The 21129-nt window shown below is 38.5% G+C and overlaps 1 protein-coding gene across 1 annotated transcript in view; it reads left to right on the forward strand.

Moving 5' to 3' along the window:
• Positions 1-21129, forward strand: part of LOC121518519 (protocadherin Fat 3) — a 119555-nt gene that overhangs the window by 7575 nt on the left and 90851 nt on the right. Inside the window, exons 6-7 of the mRNA XM_041800868.1 lie at positions 9579-9697; positions 14091-14289. Of these exons, the coding sequence (XP_041656802.1) occupies positions 9579-9697; positions 14091-14289 (318 nt within the window). The remainder of the gene's footprint in view (positions 1-9578; positions 9698-14090; positions 14290-21129) is intronic.

Raw genomic sequence — 21129 nt, forward strand, 5'->3', positions numbered from 1 at the left:
ATCCATGAATTCACTCTATACCCACTGGTGAAAAGGGCTTATATTAGCACTGGTATGTTGTCCATATGACATCTCCCCATTCACATCCAAAGTAAAGTTTGTATTCTTCAGTTCCTCTGGAAGACAGCAGCTTTAAGTGCGGAACTTTGGCCCCCCCGTCCCCCATCCCCACTGAAGCTCATTGCAGTCCCTGTCGCTATCCATGGTGCTGAAGCCTTTAAACCTTATCTCCCCCTGTGTCTCTCTCCATGGTGCTGAAACTCCTTACTCTAAACCCCGTCCCCCATTCACTCATTCTTTCTTCTCTGCACGATGCTGTCCTCCATAGTGAGTAGAGTTTCATAATCAGCCCCTGATGCAGTGAGGTGTTAGCACTGACAGGTCCTGTATTTCAAAGGTGAGATTTAATGGGGTTTTGAAAGGCTTAAGATGGAAATCACTATTTTACTGTTCCAAAGAAAGCAGTCAGTAGTATATCACTTTTCTTCCTGACAGTTTTTACTGATATTAAAGCCAATTAACTGCTTATAGCAACTTCACAAGAGGAAGTGATGATTTGATTAGTGCTGATCAGCATATATCCAAAATGTTTGATTTTCATTTTCTCCACTCATACACACACTAGTTTCAACAGATCTGGTCCAGTTAGAATTATTTTTGATCATTTCTCCTTTTCACTCTTGAATAGGGTTGCAACAGTACCAGAATTTGAACTTTGATAGGATACTAGTAAGAATCAAATGATATTGATGCCTATTTTGATACTACAGCAATAATAATAGACATGGAGGCAACCAATATTTAGTAATGTCTTGCTCTTCTTGTTTACAGGCAAACATCTACTCACTGTCAATTATACAAAAACACTGGCACGAGTTTAGAACTGCACACCATCTAAAGTGCTCAAATACATCGGTACACTTTTGAACACCGTAAAAGTTTGACAATGTAGATCAGGGTTGCTCAACTCTGCTCAACCAAATAGCCAAATGGTTTAAAAAAAAAAAAAAAAATTCTGCAAGTGCCACAATCCACACCAGGTGGTGTGACTAAAAAATCCTCTGTTCATTGTATTCTGCCTGGTAAAATACAAAGTAATCTATATAAAATTATTGAAAAAATATTTTAAAAAGACTTGTCTAATATGTTTAATATTAAAGATAAAGTTAGAAAATCATGAAATTCTGAGATGAGGTACTTTAGATTACGGGTAATTGATGCAGAAATTGGGCATTTAGCTGATTATTGGTATCAACAGTTTATTGTACCAATAATTGGCTTAAATTACTTAAAAAGATGTTCACTTGGCTCCACAGCAAGGTGTGTCTTCTCCTCTGGATTTGTTTCACTCTCTACAGTCTCGTCAACACTAAGGACTGAGTTGCACTGATACTGATGGAGTGTATAGCAGTACTTTCTGTTTCCTGCTGCTACAGTGTTGCTTGTGCTGTTTTTACATGCAGTTTTACTTTTGTCAAATTAAGTACATTTTGTTTGTTGTGACAAATGCATGTAGATATCAAATATTGGTAATCAGTTACATGCACTATTATTATATCGATATTGACCCTTAAAAAAAACAGTATCAGTCAACCCTTACTTCAGATGAGTCAAAAAATAAAATATATATGAAAATAATGCATTTTATCATTGAATATCATAACTGAATACCAGTATTACAGTGGTTCTCAACCTTTTTCACCTGGAGCCCACCCTACTTGTATCTAAGAAAAGCAGAGCCTGTCAGGTTGCTGTAAAAAATCAACATTAGTTTTATTGTTTATTGGCAAAACATCAAGAGAATAGTTTTACATATGTTTACCGTAGCAAAATACGCCTGTAAAAACTATTTGAGTAAAGTTTTGCCATTGTCTTAGTTAATATATGCCAATCTAATCTTTGATACCTCAGGGCAGACAGAGCCTCCTGAACCTCCTGAGATCTTTGCACAAAACAGTGATATTTATCTTGCATGTTCTTTCTTGCACACATCCAGTGAACAGACAAAAAATAAAGGTTGACAATTGAATTTGACAGTTAAAGCCGACAGACAAACCTTGATGTGACTTGCAATGGTTTATTTTGAGGTCAAATATCCCTTTTTCAAAGTTTTCTGAGTGGGTTCTTTTTCGAAGTAAGACTAATAAGAGCCACAAGTCATCAACAAAGAGCCACATGTTGAGTATCACTGATGTAGATCCAGCTCTGTAGGGATTCATTTCTTTTCTATGCACCTATTTTATGAATCAATGTATTTTTTTAAGCTTCAATACTTTTTGATACATTCATCATTTTAACAAGAGACTGCATCACTTTAAAACACATTGTAAAGTATGGAAATATCAAATGCATTGACAAAGTTACTCTTGAAATTAACTTTAAATTCCATGCATCTCTATTTAATCAAAGAGGAAACAAATGAAACATTTATTTATAGCCACAAGCTACTTATATAATTAGAACAGTAATCAGCACATCACCCAAAATCAATTTTCATTAGGAATCTGGGATGTAGAAACCTGTGAAGCTAACAAAGTAATCTGTTGTGATTATTCTAGCAGGGTGTTAATTTAGCATTTAGTTTTATGGAGGTAAACATGTGACAGTGTTCCTCTTTTGGCCTCTTTCTTCACCTTTTGGCACACTGCTCCCCACTGTACATGACTTGCACTAGAGGCCTGTGTTGACCTTTAACTAGGCTAATTAGTATTGACTGCAGTCGAGAGAGGAACTGATGAACAAATTGAGGGAACCTCTCTCGCCCTCTCTCTGCCTGTATCTCCTTATGCAGAGAACTTTGTACACACAATTATGCACCGTTTGCACAGTGTATCTACTGTACTTGTAGATAAAACAGTGTTACAGAACTTCAACAGATCCCTACGGTCTTCAGTGTTAAAGCCTCAGTAAAGGAGCATCACAGGCAGCGCGAACGTTTATTGAGTGCAGATTTTCCAGGGGAAATCAGGGTGCTTGTTAGAGCAGAAAGTGAAGTGAAAGGGGAGTGAATGTGTAGCGAAGAGAGGAAAGGAAGAGGATGCAGGGGAGTTTGGATTACAGAAAGAGGTGTCAAAAGAAAATATAGCTTTCTTCTTCCCAGGTCCTTTAACATTTAATTTTTCTTTAGAAGTTTTTTCCTAAAAGTTCAGCTTTTCTTATTTTTCTCTCTAATATGAATTGTATTGTCTATTGACCAGTGCTTTTTTTTTTCGAACCACAGTTAAAGACACAGTATGCACATCAGGGTAGGCCCATTAAATGCTTCATTTTTATCTTGTTCCTTAGAAGTCAGTTTTGTCAGGCGTGGACAGAGAAGCCCCACACTGTCCTCCCACCATGCATTTAGATGCCATGTTGAGTGGCTCAGCTTTGACTGCTTGTCAATCTGTGGCTCTTAGTGCCAAAGTCAGTATGCGAAGATCGGGTGTGACAGACAGTGAAGAGGAATAAAAGAGACAGATAAAATGAGAAAAGGGTGAAAAATCCACTTTCTAAAGCCATTTAGAGCATACAAATACAATTACATATTTTAAAATGACATTATGATGCATCTTGTTTGAACTGTTACACCCCCAAAGACTGATTTACCTGCTTATAAATGTGCCCTTTTACACCATGAAATGTTAAAGATGACTCACTCCAATATGGATGGAAAATAAAGGGGTTATCTATCAGGACAAAAAAAATACGTGGGGTCTTCTCTGGCTTAAATTCTTACCACTGCTGTACTTTGAACAAAAATTGGTATTCTTGTCATCGGTATGGTTGAAAGCAAGCACTGCAATTTCTCATTGGGTAGCTGTCAGAAGCCACCGCTCTTCTATTAGTGCATTTGTGAGACCCAGGATTTGTCACAGTCAAGATAGAGCAGTCTAGGTTTGGGAAAACACACTTTAAAATGCAATATATGCTGCATTTGTTGGAAATTAAGAGGCTATATTTCTTGATTCTGTTTTGGCCACACAGTGAGCTATTCAGTTTTTTCTTAAGTTGCAGGAAAATGCAGACAGTATTCTCTCATCAGTCTTTGAATTGATTATTGAATATGGTGGCATTTATTCAATAGAGGGACCCTAAAAAGCTGCTCCTCAGGACAGGAGAAATTGAATTGACATGACAGATAGATGTAAACCCAAGTGAACTGCAAACTTCTAAATGAGAAAATATGCCATGACCCTTCAAATTTTTTGTTCCCTCTTTGAAGTGTGTTATTTATGGTGAGAATGGATGCTGTCAAGTTAGATTTATATTGAATCCACTGAATAGTGCCTGTCGGTCTTAAAGTTCAAAGAGCTTTTGAAACAGCCAGATCTGTTTTCCTCGTCTCTCTCTGTCGAGTACTCTGACAGAGATGAGATGTGGTTTGAAAAGGACATGGCCAAGGACGACGGAGCAGGGAGGTGTTTCAGCAAACACTTTTACTATGCATTGTGTGCACCGTGGGCAGCTGCTTAGTCATAATCTGACATGTACACACACTTCCCGTGTGATAAGGTAACACCTTCGCCTGGCAGCTGAGGAAGCTGCAACAAGATTGACTCGAGTACATTTAAGAAAGGCCACACAGTCACACTCCTGGTCACTGATTTGTGTTCTTGGATTGCTGTAACCGCTGCATGTAGGGTGTAAGACGGAGTGGACAGCCAGGCAAACAGCAGACATCTGGGGTAATATAGTGAACTACAGGTCCTGTAAAAAGTTTTAACAGGTTATGAAACATAATAAAAATTTTACTGATGCCTCTTTGTGACCTTCCAAGGTAAACAAGACTATCAGGGACAAGATTTATTCTTTCTGTGCAATTATTTTTAATGCCTGAAATAGCTGCTGAAGGGTAGGTGTCAGAATAAGTGATTTACAGCACACAGCAGAGACAGCCTTTAATGAGTGCTATAGTTGATTGTTATGGAAAGCAGGATGATTATTTTTGTCAAAAATACTATTTATGCATGTTAAAGTAGTGATGTTCCTAGGTGACATTTCAAATCTGGTTTAATGCCAGTATGTCCAGCTGAGTAGCCTAATTTAATTAATACTCTGAAACCAAAATTGAGCACTGTTTATTTAACACAAGATCAGAGGTAACAACTAAACAACAGGCAGTTTCTTTGCAGAGTGTGGCTAACATGTCAGTCTTCCATTCATGTTTACATCCACATTTCTGCACTGAATGTGGCCAATAGTTGCTTTAATTGTGTGTGAGTAACCTGATAGTCTACATTTAACTTAATCCCCATTGTTGAGATCAGCCCTTCCCAATTTAAGTATGCCATGGCCTGGAGCCCACCAAAACCCTCTTACAACCATAATATAAGACTAAGATTCTTTACGTTTACTGTATATTGTATAACAGAAAATTTGAATTCTTAGTTTCCAGAGACAGTAAGAATTGCAAAACTATCCCATACGAAGTACGGTATAGTTGAGAAGCCACCACTGCATATTTTGCTTTTATCAGGCTTTTGCAAAGTCACTTATATTTTCTTTTCTGATACTCGTCTTTTTTTTTCTCCTTACATATATATTTTTGTTTTTTTACACCTTTATTCATAGAGGAGGACAGTAACCTTGCAAAGCAGATGGACTCGCCCGTATCCGTGTTTCTCACTGGCAAGTCCATCTTGCAAAGCTCCCATCTGAACCATTTGGGCCTATGAGAAAGTGACAGGACCAATCAGGAGTAAGAGGCAGTACTCCTGGGTGCAGCAGAGTCGTGAAGCAAGCAGCGAGAACAGGCCGGTGCAATTATAGAGGAAGAGATTAGCGTGGATGCTACTGTAATGATAGCATACTATAGCATTCTTTTCTTTTCAAAAATGATGTCTTTGCCCTACTCCCGGATTCGGCAAGAGTCCAATCGTTCCGTGTTTTGTTGCTCTGATTGGCCTGTAAAGAGGTGACAGAACGTTCATCCAATCACCTTGAGTTTTTTTTTCAAAGGCCCTGCCTTTTCCCAAAAACCATCTATGAGAGGTTTTCCAGATGGATGTGTGAAACACATCCATCTGGCATTTCAGGTTAGGAGGACAGTGGATAGAGTCAGAAACAGGTATGAGAGAGTGGGGAGACATGTGAGAAAGTAGCATCAGGCCAGACTTGAACCCTGGTCACGTGTGTACATGGGGCATGCCTTAAACCACTAGGCCATCTGCTTTTTTTAACATTTTTTATCAGGTCATACTGATCCCAAACAAGTGAGAGGAACAAAAATTGCATTCCAAACAAAAGCTCTGGTTTCAGGAGGTTATAGCTATTCTTATGTATTCTTAGTATAGGGCACAATCAACAGATAAAGCACAGGATACCACTTTGTCCAAAGGAGGCACCAAAACCAAACCAAACCTGAAAGCTGTTCAGAGGAGCACGACATTCATAAAAAATGTGCATTTATTTTAGTTATTTCTCCCGTTATTATTATTATTATTATTATTGTTATTATTATAAATGGTCTTCTCCTAAAAAGAAATATGTTGTGTTTAAGCTCATTGGCCCAAGGATTTCCACCAGAAACATTTTTTTATGATAGACTAGATGATATCTCCCAAAAAGGCATTATAGTGGGAAAAAGAAGGCAGCGAAAAAAGCAAGAGTGGCATTAAGCATGTTTATCCTAAGGGTCTGGAGACTTGGCTGCACTGTCCAAGCTTTCTTTGCCTCTCTGGAGTCACAAACATCAGTGACATTTATTTTGGTCAAATTAAAGGAATCCTTAGTTCACTCTTCTCTTTTTTCTATGTAGCTAGAGGTAAAATATGTGGTTTCAGATTCACTTCTATCTGTCTATCCGTCTTGAGGCTCTCAGTTGTTATTTGGAGCACGTACTGATGTTTACTTACTTTACAGCTTTGTTATTTGTAAAAATGTTGCCATGGTAACGATGTTAAAAGGTAAAACACATATGGGATTTATTTTCATTGACTTGAATTCATGCCGTTCAAACAACACCAAATACTGTTTATGGTGCTGCATCTTAAAATATTTATTCAGGTGTACTAAAACACTTTCAGGTTTTTTAAAGACATGAACTCAACACAGAGGCTGATGCACTCTTCAAATTGAGAGATATCAATCAGTATTTAATCTACAAAAACATGAAAGCAACATGAAGATTTGCACAAACAGGGATGAACAAAAGGTATTACATCTGTGCGCCGGCATATTTTGGGGGTTAATTGTTTGTGCACTCAGGCAAAGATGCCTGCACAGACTTTGCAAGCAGGACTGGTGTTTGTTAGGTCTTATTTTCTCTCTTTCTCGTAGTCAAAATGACAAACTCATGCTGGCTTTTTTAAAGGTGCATTAACCTAGTGTAAACAGCAGGTTTTGTTTGCACTAAACAGATATGCATCTATTGCTTGCGCTGCTCTTTTGAAAAGTTTTGTCTTTTTATTCCTAGCTGACTTTTGTTATTTGTAGTTGGTGGAGATAATGCATATAAACACAAAGTGTGTTTTTGACCCTGATGATAGGTTTCTTTAACCTGACACACCAGATGGATGTGTTTCACACATCCATCTGCTAAGCCTTTGATATACAGCGTTTGGGAAAGGGCAGAGCCTTTAAAAAAACTCGGAGGGTGATTGGATGAATGTTCTGTCTGTCACATCTTTACGGGGCATCAGATCAACAAAACATGACGTCGTCACTGCTACCGAGAAGTAAACTCCATATTGAACTGCATAACGCGAACCATGGCGACTATAGACGTCATACATGACTTTTGTCGTTTTTGAAAAGAAAACAACTCACTGCTGTTCTTTATTCTTCTCTTAATGAGGAAATTTGGTCAAGTTCTGATAAAACTGGCTTTTTGCAGCATCCACGCTAATGTCTTCTGCCATAACGGCACAGGCCTCTTGTTGCTGCTTGCTTACATCATGACTCCGCTGCGCCCGAAAGTACTGCCCCTTGTCACTGATTGGTCCTGTCACTTTCTAACCGGGCCCTTATGTCTCACTTTGTTCATTCATGTCTGAAACTGCTACTCCATCCTGTGGTATACCTCATGGATCTGCTCTGGGTCCTTTTTATTTCCCTGTTTATTCGTGTGTGTTCTTCTATATAATTTCAGAATTCACTTCTATGCTAATGATATGAGGCTGCTTTCATCTAACCACTCTGCCATAAAGCCCAGATCAGTGGGGGGCTGCAGTGATGTTTGTTCTCCTGGAACTTTATCCCATCTCCAGACAGGATCTCTGGATCTCAGTCAGTGACCATTGGGTTCTTGGTCACTTCTCTTACTGAGGCCCTTCCTTCTCGATCAGTCAGTTTGGCCAGCTGACCAGCTCTTGGATGAGTCCTTGTTGTGCCAAACTTCTTTCATTTGAGAATAATGGCGGCAACTCTGCTCTTAGGGAATGTCAGTGCGGCTTTTTTTATTTTGTAGCCTTCCCCAGATCTGTGCCATTCAATAATCATGTCTCTGAGCAATGTAGGCATGTTATGGCTTGGTTTTTGTTTTAATATGCATTGTCTGCTGTGAGGCCCTCTAAGGAGAGTTCTGTGCTTTTCCAAATCATGTCAGATTAATTTAATTTATCACAGATGGATTCTAGTCAAGATGTAGAAACATCTCAAGGCAAATATCAAGAGAAATGGGAGGAACCTGGCTGAAATTCAAATGTTTTTACAAACAGTCTGAATACTTCTTTCAGTGGGATATATATATATATATATATATATTTTTTTTTATTTTTTTTTTTAATTATTATTTATTTATTTTTTCTTTTTTTTTTTTACTGTAGCAACAGACTGCAACCTGGTTGACTTTTATTAGAGGGACTTTCTCTAAGTATGCTTTTTTGTACTTCTTGTAAATATTAACAACATTGATTATTATAATATTAATGATAATAATTTAAAAGCCCTTTTAGACACTGCTTTGTGGAAGCAGCAATATCACATGAACCAAACAGAAACATACTTTAAGTATAAACTGACATTCACGACCTTGCGCCTTTGTGTTGTAGTGCTTTTGGCATTGTCACTTAAGAGATAATATAAATAAACTTGGAGTGTTGTCCAGCGCATGTGTGTCATTTTCCTGTCATATTATGGGTTCTGCATGGAGGACTTAAAAACAAAAAGTTGCCCATGTGACATCCATTGTAAATGTTCTCTTTGTCCCCTGAGAGGTCACCAAAGCTGTCAGCTACTCATCTTCCTTAGGGCCACTAAACCGCCGCCAGTCTGAGTAGCCAAGTGTCTGTGTCTGCGTCTTTGTCGGTGCAGGGCAGTTCAGGGTACGTTTCGCACTAACCGAATTGCAGCGGGAGCAGTTTGGTCAGCTGTGATTAGCTGTAGAGGAGCTGAAACATTGAAGGTGACTACAGCCGAGCCACTAATGCCTGTGAATGTCACTGAAGCCAGGACACAAAGTTTACTCCAAATTTGTGTGTCTTTGCCTCGAGAAAACTTGGTATTCAAAGACGTTCCTTATGAGATCTTTTAGGGATGTATTCTGCTGATGACTCTCATACTGCCTCTTCACACACATACACACTTAGACACCTAATATATATGTATTCTCAAGCCTCGGTAACAACTACATTAATCTCTGTCCTCTGCTTCAACAGGGGTGATTTACACTGCTGGGATCCTGGACTGTGAGACCAAAGACTCCTATTGGCTTACAGTATATGCCACGGACAAAGGGGTCGTACCCCTGTCAGCTTCTGTTGAAGTCTTCATACAGGTACCCACAGCAAATACCCATTGCATACTACCAGGACTTTAGAAGAGGGTTTTTCTTGTAATTTATGCACTAAAAGACGAGCATTAGAGCTTCTGTGAGGTGTTTTGAACTCTGGAATAACAGTTTTCCCTCATGATGATCACAGATATGACACCATCATCAAATAAATGAAATGTGGCATGAAAATATGTAGATATATTTTGCTTGAAACTCACAGAACATTTTATTTACCTATTTTTTTGCTAAATATGTTGGGTATAGTTGTAGATATCAGGGATATTCCACTTTTTCGCCGATCCCTAGACGTTGCTGTATGTTTTAATTATGTGACAGCAATGACGTCATTGTCATGGTCAGTATAGTGTCCATAAATGTTTTCTTATTGTGCCGATTAAAGCATGATATAGTCTGCTATAGGCAACTCACTATAGAGGGAATAGGAAATGGGTTTTGGATTTCAGAAACATAATATGATGTTTGTGATGTCTGCCACAGTAAACTGGCCAAAGACCTGCTAGCTGAGAGTGATGGACTGGGAATCATTATCAGCCAATCACATTATGTTTGAATCACATACTGTATATGTGGAAGTACATGTATGTGACCATTGACTACGGAATCAGATGTCTTTGTCCAATGACATGAATGCTGCATGTAAGGACATTACTGATGATCGATGCAGGGGATGATTCTGTCACACTAGGAGAGTTTTCCCTTTGGTCATTACAAGGGGAACATTCGATCTGGCCGGACCAACAAGATTAACAGGATATCCACAAAGATCAGAACTTATGGTGTCATACAGCCTACTTTTTAAACTAAATTTCCACAGGTTCTGAGCTCTTCAGAATGACCTATTTTGTATCAGAAAATGTTTTAAAATGGAGACTGCATGGTAAGGTACTTGATTTTATACACCAGTGGCAACAGTGATTGAAACACCTGAGTTAAATAATTAACGTGGTCAAATACTTTTGTCTATATTGTGTAGCTGTTGTGTTGAATCAATTTAATGCCTACATTTAGCATACCTAACAGTTAATTCAGAGAAGAGGTTTGTTATTGGTCAGAAGATTTGTGGTCAAACATGAGAGAAAATTTTCTCATTACAGACAGACATACGTATTTGCATCGTCCCTGATTTTCTCTGAAAATTGGCTTGTGGTTGAGGAGTGGGCCTATACATGCTTCTGTCATGCTATTTGCATATTTGCAAACAAACAATTTTCTGTTCCAAGATTAATGGCAATCTAAAGGGATATATCTGTATTTTTGAAGGTGGGTTGTTTAAGGTACCTGGACATAGTAATGACATTAGCTTCCACTGATTTCAGTGGACATTGCCACTTCAAACAGGAAGTGGCTATACAGCGTAGCAGACTGGTACAGTTTCTCCAGGTTATTTAGTGAGTTTAAGGTAAAAATGGGCCAAAACACAATGCTGCCTCACTTGTACGCTACAACGAACATTTTTGAGGCGCCTTATTTTTCACCTAGAAAGTAGGGGTGGGAATCAATGGTGGCCCCATGATATGACATTATCATGATACTTTTGCCACGTTTCTATATTATTTCGATTCAAACATTTTGTGATACACAGAGTATTATGATACTATATATTGTGATATATTGCATATATCTATACCATTTTTTCAACAGTTTAGTGGATTTAGCATTAGCCTTGCCTTCATTTTTATCGTATTACCGCAGTATTTTGTTTTCATGTGGCACTCCTTGCAAACCCTATTTGTCATGTCCATGTTGTTCTTGTTTTGCCTGCATTCCTAATGCCCTTTCCCTGGTGCTGCCATATTGGTTGTACTAACTTTCTCCTGCTGTATGACTGTCACCTCTGCCGAACTCACTGGACAAGGGGCGCAACAGCATCACCAAGTGGACAGAAAAGCAACTGATGCTATTTATCCAGTATGATAGACTTCAGATCATGTTAGCAATTAATTTGAAAAAAATCGATACTTGGCAGAGGATATGCCGTCACGCAAAATATCAGGAAACCATGCTGTATCGAATTTTCACTCACCCCTACCAGAAAGCCTCTGTGTTTGTGCACTATTTGGCTATGTGAGCTTCAGCTACAGGCTTTGTCGTCTTCTGCCTTTTACATATTGGAGCTAGAACTTGTCGTTTCACCTCAGTTTTCCACTTCAACAGCTGACACATTGTTTTCAGAAGGCAGACATATTGTGCCCACTGTAACTTCTCCAATTATCAGACAATAGAGGAATAAAATGACAGCGGTAAACTTACTTGGATGACAAATTTCCTTTCAGTACTTCTAGGTGGGGGTGGTTTGTCAAATTCATCCCTGGAAAGTTAAAAGATTCTGTAAAACACCAGTGGTCAGTAAGGAAGGCAACTCTGGATGGGGAGTGATGCAGGCTGCAAGCATGAGCCACTTGTAGCCTTACAAGTGGCTCATGCTGTCTTACTCATGACAGCAGCAGCTCTCATGGACATTGGCTCACAGTTTCCACACCTACAGTGCTCAACAAATTTATTATACCTCCCTAACCCTAACCAAAATAAGGTTTATGCCACAGCTGCCCTAAATTAACAGCATTGGTAATTACCAGAATCAATTTTTATGTTTCTGCAATGGTTAATACACCAATATGTAGAAGCTCTTTAACCCAAATGATATTTTCTATACTCATCTGCTATGCTGTATAGCCTAGCTTCTTCAAGCGTGTCCTGTTTGATGGGGCAATGCTCACTGAAATCACTTGAGGCTAAGGCCACTACATTCACCAAGTACCTTATGCAACCAGCCTTCAAAGATACAGACATACTCCTTTAAGAAGGGTTCCAGCAAAAATAGCTTATTTGTCTGCATATATCCCTAATTCACTCTTAATTTTGAAAACATGTAAGTGCAGCATAGTTTTCCCACTTTCAGGCAACCTTCTTCAGCTGTGAAAACTCAAAATACAACACCAGAGGCCACAGTATATAGAGAATTACATCATTAAGTTTTTTTAACTGGAAGGCAAGCAGAGGAACCTTAGGAGGGCTTGCATTCATAACAAAATACATAAAATATACATTTCTTAATATTGAAATCTATTCATTTAATATTTTGCTGCATTTCAGATTTGTTGGTTACGGATGGTATGCCTTGTATTTGAAATGTGTTAATATTTATGAACATGTAGAGTAGAAATTGGCCTACCAACAAAGCAACAGACAGGCAGAAAAGGTCACATTTATAAACAATGAAAGGAAAATTTAGAAAAAATGAAAAAGGAGTAGAGAAAAGAAATATCAGTTGTTTACTGATTTTCACCTAGTCAGCTAGACCTACTATATAAATTAGACTGTCTTAGTAAATAATATGTATTACCAGTAATCTATGCCTTACCCTATAAAAACATGTCCAAGTAGGACTATAGGGTTGAAAACAAAGTTTTTCTGTTGGAATTTTATTCACAAAAATGAAACATCTATTTTGAAAATCCCACATTTTTGAAAGGATACTGCATCCAGATCAGCTCCTTAGTCAGCATCTATCAGTTAAACATTCATACATTTTGTATTTTACATTTAACTGCAGGCTTGTTTTCATGCTTTTAGTGTCACGCCCCCCCCCCCCCAAAAAAAAAAACAGTGCGGAGCTAAGCTATCACAGTGTTATTTTCTGAAATAATAATGGTGCTTAGTGATGTGGATAACCGTAGAAATCCTCTGTCTGTAAGAGAGTGATACACACTGGAGGGAATTCTCTGCTTCAGTTTCTGTTGTGTTTGGCAGTAACTAATCCACTGTCTAAATACTGGAGTGCACACATCACTGCTACAACAGTGCTCGCCCTTTGGGGGGAGAGTTCAGCAGTGTATAAAAAAACAAACAGCCTTTTCTGGCTTTAGGATATCCAGGTGTGGGGATGTGATCGGGTGCTTTCCTCTCAGCCTCTTCATCACAGAGAAAAATAGGGAGATTAATCAGGCACAGGTGCTCTTCATACGGCTGAACCGCCGTGGCTCTGCGTGCCTCCCAGCAAACACTCAATCAACTCTCTGTTTGCTATAAATATTCTAGATCTATGCTGTAAGAAGAGAAATTAATCTGCAGTGCATTTTATGTGTGACATATATGACTTTTCAGGTGAATACTTTTGGTGATTTATAACCCAGATTCAGTGTATGCTGCTTTTTATACAGTCTTGATTAAAAATACACTACAATCTGCAGAGTTTCCTTCCAACAACGTTTCAAAATGTAGGCAGATTTTATTAATTTGTCAACTCAAATTTAGACCACATTAACAGTTAAGCTGCATACTTCTTATCCCTCTAATTTGGCCAATTTTTGTTTAGTATTTTGTCCCTCTTTCTCTCTCTATCTTTCTCCTCTATATCACCGTTTTTCTCTCTCAGATAGAAGACGTAAACGACAACGCTCCCCTCACCTCAGATCCAATCTACCACCCGGTGGTCATGGAGAACTCTCCGAAGGATGTGTCAGTCATCCGTATCCAGGCACAGGACCCTGACCTCACCGCCACGCCCAGCCGGCTGAGTTATCGCATCAGTGCTGGCAACCCACAGAATTTCTTTTCTATCAACCCCAAAACAGGTGAGACTCAGACAGACACACAATATAAAAAAACTCATCTATCTTTGGAACTTTCTCAGTGTTATGTTGAGCTTTAGCAGCATACTTTGAGGTACATTCTTGTAAACATCTATGATTTAGCTAATGTCCATATAAATTAAGCTGGAATTTTCCATCACACACCTCTGAGTCTTTGTTCATTTAGTAAAGGCTTTAGTTCCCACACAGCAAATTAACTTTTGGGCCTACATAATTACACATCTTGATGCAATTTACAAACAGTGGATTCAAATACAAGACACAAAACCAAGAAGAGTAAAGAGACAGGTTATTTAATCTAATAAAAAAAACACGGAATCAGAGTGCCATTTTGGCTCAGTGGGTAGACCAGGCGCTCATCAACAGAGGCTTTAATCCAAGAAGCACTGGTAGCAGGATCGATCCCTGGTCTCAGTGCTATTAGGTGCATGTCTTTCCCCTACTCTCTCTCCCCATCCTGTCTCTGTTCAGCTGTCCTACCATAATAAAGGATGAGAAAGAACCGACTGGGGCTGTGTCTGAAACCACATACTTTAACACTATTAATATGTAAGTTACAGAAGGCAATTTTGTTAATGAAAGAAACCCTCTTATATTTACTAAAATAGGCAAAATTTTAACTGTAAGTATGGAATGACAGCAGTTTAGTCATACCAACTTGCTCTACAGATGCTACATCTCTCAGTGGAGCTTGCCAACCAGCGGCATTGTGTATTTCCCTCTTAAATGTTGTCACATTTGTAAGGATCCTACATTTGTGGGATGAGCAGCAGAGCTGAGTATGAGGGCTGCACTCATGCAAATTTGCCAAATCTTCTCTGCCAACACCAAACAGCTTATTCTGCCATTGGCTCTTGTTTGGTGTTGAAGTCTGAAGAAACACAACATATTGGAAATCTAAGAATTTGTTCGTTTAACAAACAGAAGCCTCAGTAACATGTGGAAGAACCACAACAGCCACAACAGCCTGGCACCTCCTCCTCATGCTGGTCACCAGCCTGGTCGCACACTGCTGTGGGATGGCGTCCCATTCTTCAACCAGCATTTGTTGCAAGTCAGCCAATGTGGTTGAGTTGATCACTCCGGCATGAACAACACGCCCAAGCTGATCCCACTGATTCTGCTGGCAGACCATTCCACCTTCTTCACTTCCAAATTCTGGAGGTAGTCTCTGATAAACCCCACTCTGTGGGGGTGAGTGCTGTCATCTTGGAGGGTAGAGTCACAGACTGAGTAGATATGGGCTTGCCACTGGTTGCAGAATCTCATCTCAATATCTCCCTTCACTGAGATTGCCTCCAATGATGACAAGCCTCAATTACCAGTGAGGGAGATGTTGCCCCAAACCATCACAACGCCACTACCAAACAATGTTAGTCTATTTGTGCAGCAATCAGCGTAGTGTCCTCGCGTCTTCTCCACACTTTGACCCTACGATCCAACTGCTGTCGGTAAAATCTGGACTCATCACTGGTAATAACAGTTGCCAATCAGGCCCCTGATTGTCAGAACCTGGGAGTACCAGAAGCTGAAAACAAGAGTCAATGGCAGAAGAAACTGTTTGGCATTGGCAGAAAAGATCTGGCAAATTTTCATGGGTTAATCCATCATACTGAACTCTGCTGCTCATCCCATAAATGCATGTTCCTTAGAAATGTGGCACCATTTAAAAGAGAAATAAACAGGCTTTCCAATGGTAAAAGATTTAATGCCAAGAAGCATTGTTATAATAAAGAAATTATCTTGTTGATACGAAATATTTATCTCTATTCAGCACATCATGGTTTATGACTAGATGACTTAAATGACACTCAGCATACTGTAATTTCTCTGCACTCTTATCCACTCCTGGCTGTAACTCCAGCTTCATGGCATAAGGGTGTCTTAGGGAGAAACTGGCTATATACTGTAGCCAATAGGCTAAGAGCTCATTCTGACACTTTTTATCGGTTTAAAATTTTTAAAACCCACTGACAGACTTAAAGGGTGACCAGTAGCACTGTTTATGAAAAATATTCAAATCATGAAAAATGGAGGGGGTATAGTCATGGCCTGACTGGGTTGATGCGTTCTTAGTGTGACAGTAATATATAGTATGTGGTCAGGAGATAGCACAAATGTGGAAAACTAGGACGGATGAAGACATAATAGGCAGGCTCTTAAAGATAGTGACAAGGGTAAGTAAATTTGAAATAAAAATAGAAATGATAGTAAAGATGTGCAAGAAACAAAAACACAAAACCTCAGTAACTTGACAGATCATGTTACACCTTTGACACTATTGAGCTGCTCAAACAATCTTTCCCCTGTACTGAACAGAAAATTGCTGCCAGTCTTTTTTTATGGGAGATAGCTCTTCAATGTACTTGAGAAAATGAGTGTAGTTAGTTTTTATTAAGCCATTGTGTGGGTGAAGTTGGCAAAAGGTTTCAGGGGGAATATCCCATGATCCGCGATGAGGATTTTTACTTAAGATGTGTTGCCAACCACCTTATAGGCTCTCCAGAGCCTTATGGGATCAGGAAAAAGTCTTAAAAAGAGCCTTTCCTTGTGAAGAGATGTACACATAGCCTGTGGTTATATTTTAAAATGCCATTTGAAAACAAATGTGAAAAATGCTTGCACAAAAGATAAAGTTTACATCCACTTCTGGTCTTGACCCATTTTACCTTCATGTGTTTCTGCCGATGTCGCCTCCTTTTGTGCTGAAACAAAACTTTCTGTATTTGTTCAGTAGTTCTGTATTTGTGTTGTTGGATTGGGCTTTAAAATTGAAATAGGAAATTTTAGTATGAGGGTAAAAGAATAGGGAAAATAGATGGAAAGTACCAAAATCTCTTTGTTGTACCAAGCATTCATCTTACTTGTCAAACATGGGCCTTATACTGCCAACAGTGCAACTGGGATCTGACTTTGGGAGGTTTGAGATTTCTGTGTTTTATGCTCATTAAGATAAGATATGATAATATGAACCTTTATACATCCCACAGTGGGGACATCTTTAGTTTTTACATCAGCCAAGAGCAAAGAGAGACAAAAATGAGCTCAAGAATCACAGATAACCAGAGTTCAGTATCAGTCCCAGAGCTGCAGTTGTTGCACATGCAGTTTGTACATAAAAAAATAATAACTACCAGGAACACAGTCCATATAAAAACAGAATTTGTTTTTGCACATTGTAGTCAGGGGCGTAGCTTGGGTTTTTGGGGCTCCCAGAAAGAAAGTTACACAGGGCACACTTTGGCTTGCCAGCAATGCAACAAAAGGTTTGTAAACCATAATTTCCCAATATTTTTACTAGGGTTAAAAAGTTATTTGTATCATTTCCTTCACATTAGTTTATGTGTTCATTAGCCCATTCCCAAATTATAAAACAATATTTACCATTTTAGTGTTTTAACCCCCTCATTTGGAAAATGTGTACAATACTGCATATGTGTTTCTTCATCTCTCTATTTGATACACATTACAGTTTATTGACCAATTCATTTAGTTGGGTTTGATTCAATAATGACACTAATTATAATAAGTAAAGTAACCCCCACTCCCCTCCACTGCTGGCTGGGTAATCAGTACCCTTCTTCACCCCCAGTGATAGGCCCATGATTTTAGTTTTCCTTTTGTTATTACATGTCTCTATCAGAGGATTTTATGCTAAGGTTTGGCTATTGTAGCCTTGAACCACCAGCCTCAGAGATGCTGAGCAGGCTAAAATGGACTGCTCAGCACACTTGTAACAAATGATCTTTTAAAGTTTGTTGTCTTATTCTCCAAATGATATCACTTGAGGTGGATGTTTGATTTTTAAAGACTTTATACAGCTTTTTCCAGATAAAAAGTCAGTAATGTGACCTAGGAGCAGACTTTGACATGTAAGAATCACTGGATCTCTTAAAATTTGAGTTCCAACTTTGGTTTAAATCTTACACAAGGCCTCCTGATACTAGTCTGAGCTTACACGTTCAAAAATACTTCTATGTTATGTAATTGTTGTGTAACCTTTCAGTTGAGACGATTTGTGTGCATAATTTATTCATACATCTGAAAAGTGTTTACACAACCAGCAACCTTTTCTACTTATATGTGAAATTTATGTGCTTTTAATGTGCAGACTTTCCTTTTTAAATATTCCAGCATTAAATTCTCAGGAGCTTATGAAAAACTGAAACTAAAAAAGATGTTTTACAAGAGCAGCCTGTGAACTGAATATCATATCTCATCTTGATATCTTAACAAATCTTCAAATCTCTGCCTAAAAGCCATGCCTCAGTCTTGATCTTTGACATTTCACTGTGAAGATTCTCGTTCTTCTTCTAGTTATCTGAATTATTGGAAATATGTCCATATTTGAAATGTGAAAGACTTACCACATATGTGCATGAAATATAAATGCTCAAAAAAGAAAAATCAATCCACACGTGTGTCTGTTTTTGCTGCTGAGATTGAAGTCAAGGGAGGTCCCTGTGCATTCTCAGAGCAAGCTTTCCTTGAAGCCTCCATTAAAGAATTATTGAAGAGGTGAAATGTTTTATTCAAATGCTGGGAAAAAAAGTTGTGAAGTCTATTTCTTCTCTGCCCCAGATTAAGTTATGAGTGTTTAAGTAAACAACAAAGGATCTGTATTCTGATTGAAAGAAATGTCAAGGTAGTGATCAAAAACATATGCAACATTCAGCATCTGGGCTTTTTAATCTTATGTCAGAAGGAAGTCCTTCAAGGTGAGTTATTGCAGGTTAACTCTGCAGTTTTTTTCTCTAATTATCCCTTAATGTTCTTTTTGAAATCACAAATATGCAGATGAAAGATGTAAACTGATTCCACACACTCATTAACCTGACTAATTACACACTTACTCTGACTTGTCTTGAATCTTTGCTTGAAAATGCTTGAGAACAAAAAAGAGTCTAAACTCTAAATATTTGACTGAAAATCACTATCTTTGTCTGAATTCAATCACCCAATAAGAGTTTACATCAGTCAGTTTTACTGGGCATATTTTGCCCATAGCTGAATCATCGCCAACCATTGCTAAATAAACCTTTAAGTAAGAAACAGTTTTACCCATGCCTCAGATTTTAATCCCTTTAAGTTAGTGTGAATCCCTTGCTACTGTGATCAAAGGAAATGAGAGTACAACATAATGATTTTAGGCAGTTGCTCTCTACTGGTTTAGTTTTCAGACTAACAACCAACTTCTCATTAGAAGTGAAAATTTGAAACCACTCAAATACATACCTAGCACAAATAGTAAGGACATTTATGTTTGATAGATTAATACTTTGCTGTAACAATGCTTCTTGGCAATACATCTTGTACTGTTGGAAAGCCTTTTTATTTCCCTTTTAAATGGTGCCACATTTCTAAGGAACATGCATGTGTGGGATGAGCAGCGGTCTGATGTGACAGTCCATCCTTGAGACATCATAAAAGCTGGGATGTTGTCATCAGAGCGGGGCAAACTTTTCCTTTGTCTCATAATCACATCTCACACTATCAACTACATTACGTTTCTTTCGCTTTGCCATTTGGTTTGTTCTCATGACAGGACAAATTCAACATTCAAACATGCTAGAGGTCGCCAGGAGGTTGTGATGTCTGTCAGATGTGTTCCCGAATCACTATGGCTGATCAGGTCAGGCTGGGCTCTAATCTTGGTGAAATGTGACCTTGGCTTTAGGGCTTCAAAGCATCAAAGACTATTTGCCTTGTTTTTTAGACACCCATGTACAAACCACTGAAAACAGCTCTGCAAAACTCTTTTGGGTCTCAAACCACCAGCTGGGAGCCACTGATTAAAGGCATTCTTTCACACTAACATGAGTTAAGCTTTGCCATGAAATACAGAGCAGTGTCAAGCTACTTGGAATATCACTTTGGACTTATAAAAAAATACACCATGCTACTTTATGACAACAACAAAAATAAAATAACTGCAGGGAGAGTATATTAGTTTAATAGGTTTTATAATTCTGTATTGCTTATGCTGCAAACAAGATGATTAAAAGTTTATTTTTACAACTGCATTAATAAGTTGACATTTCTACTAAGTTAGGCTATGAGTCATGGTTCATTTGGCGAAAAAGGGCACATTTATGTAAAATTAGACATTTACCACCTCCATGTAGAATGTAATGATCTTGCTTCCTAAGCAAGTGTTGGATCATGAGATTGGCAGTTGCATGAGGCTCTTTTACATGTATCGTTGAACACTGGACTCTTTGGGGTCAGCTCTAATTAAAAACATGAGTAAATAATTCTAATGAGGTCATAACAAGCGCTGTTTAAATATCCATCTATGGGTATGCGTGCCTTTGTGTGTGTTTAAAGGAGGAAAAGCAAGTTAGTGTGTCAGTTTAATCAATTAATGAATTGGTCACAGCAGTGTGTTAGAGAGGCCGGCTCTGTTGCAAAGAGTCGATGACGATGATTCCACCTCATACAGTGTGAAACTCACATGACTGAGTCCACATGTGCCGCTACATGAGCCAGGAAACAGACATAGCAGCTGCATAAGAGCATTTTTGTGTGTCATTGACTGCATTTGTATGTATGTGTGTGTGTATTTGTTTGTGCCACAGGGGAGTGTTTTTAGCCATCTGAGCCCGGCTGTCTGTCTCTGTCAAACAGCCACAGCTTTTTGTTATGTGTTATTCATTAATTTTATACAAGGGGACTCATATTGATGAGCATTTTTCAAACTGTGATCAATGAACTTTTAGTGCAATACTGAAAAAATGGTTTTAAAGTTTTGTGCAAGTTTTTTTCTCAGGCATCAGTGTGGCCTCCACCAGCATATTGAAGCCTAATGAACGGCATATGAAA

Source organism: Cheilinus undulatus, linkage group 12 (genome assembly GCF_018320785.1).
Source record: "Cheilinus undulatus linkage group 12, ASM1832078v1, whole genome shotgun sequence".
NCBI classification, from domain to species: Eukaryota; Metazoa; Chordata; class Actinopteri; order Labriformes; family Labridae; genus Cheilinus; species Cheilinus undulatus.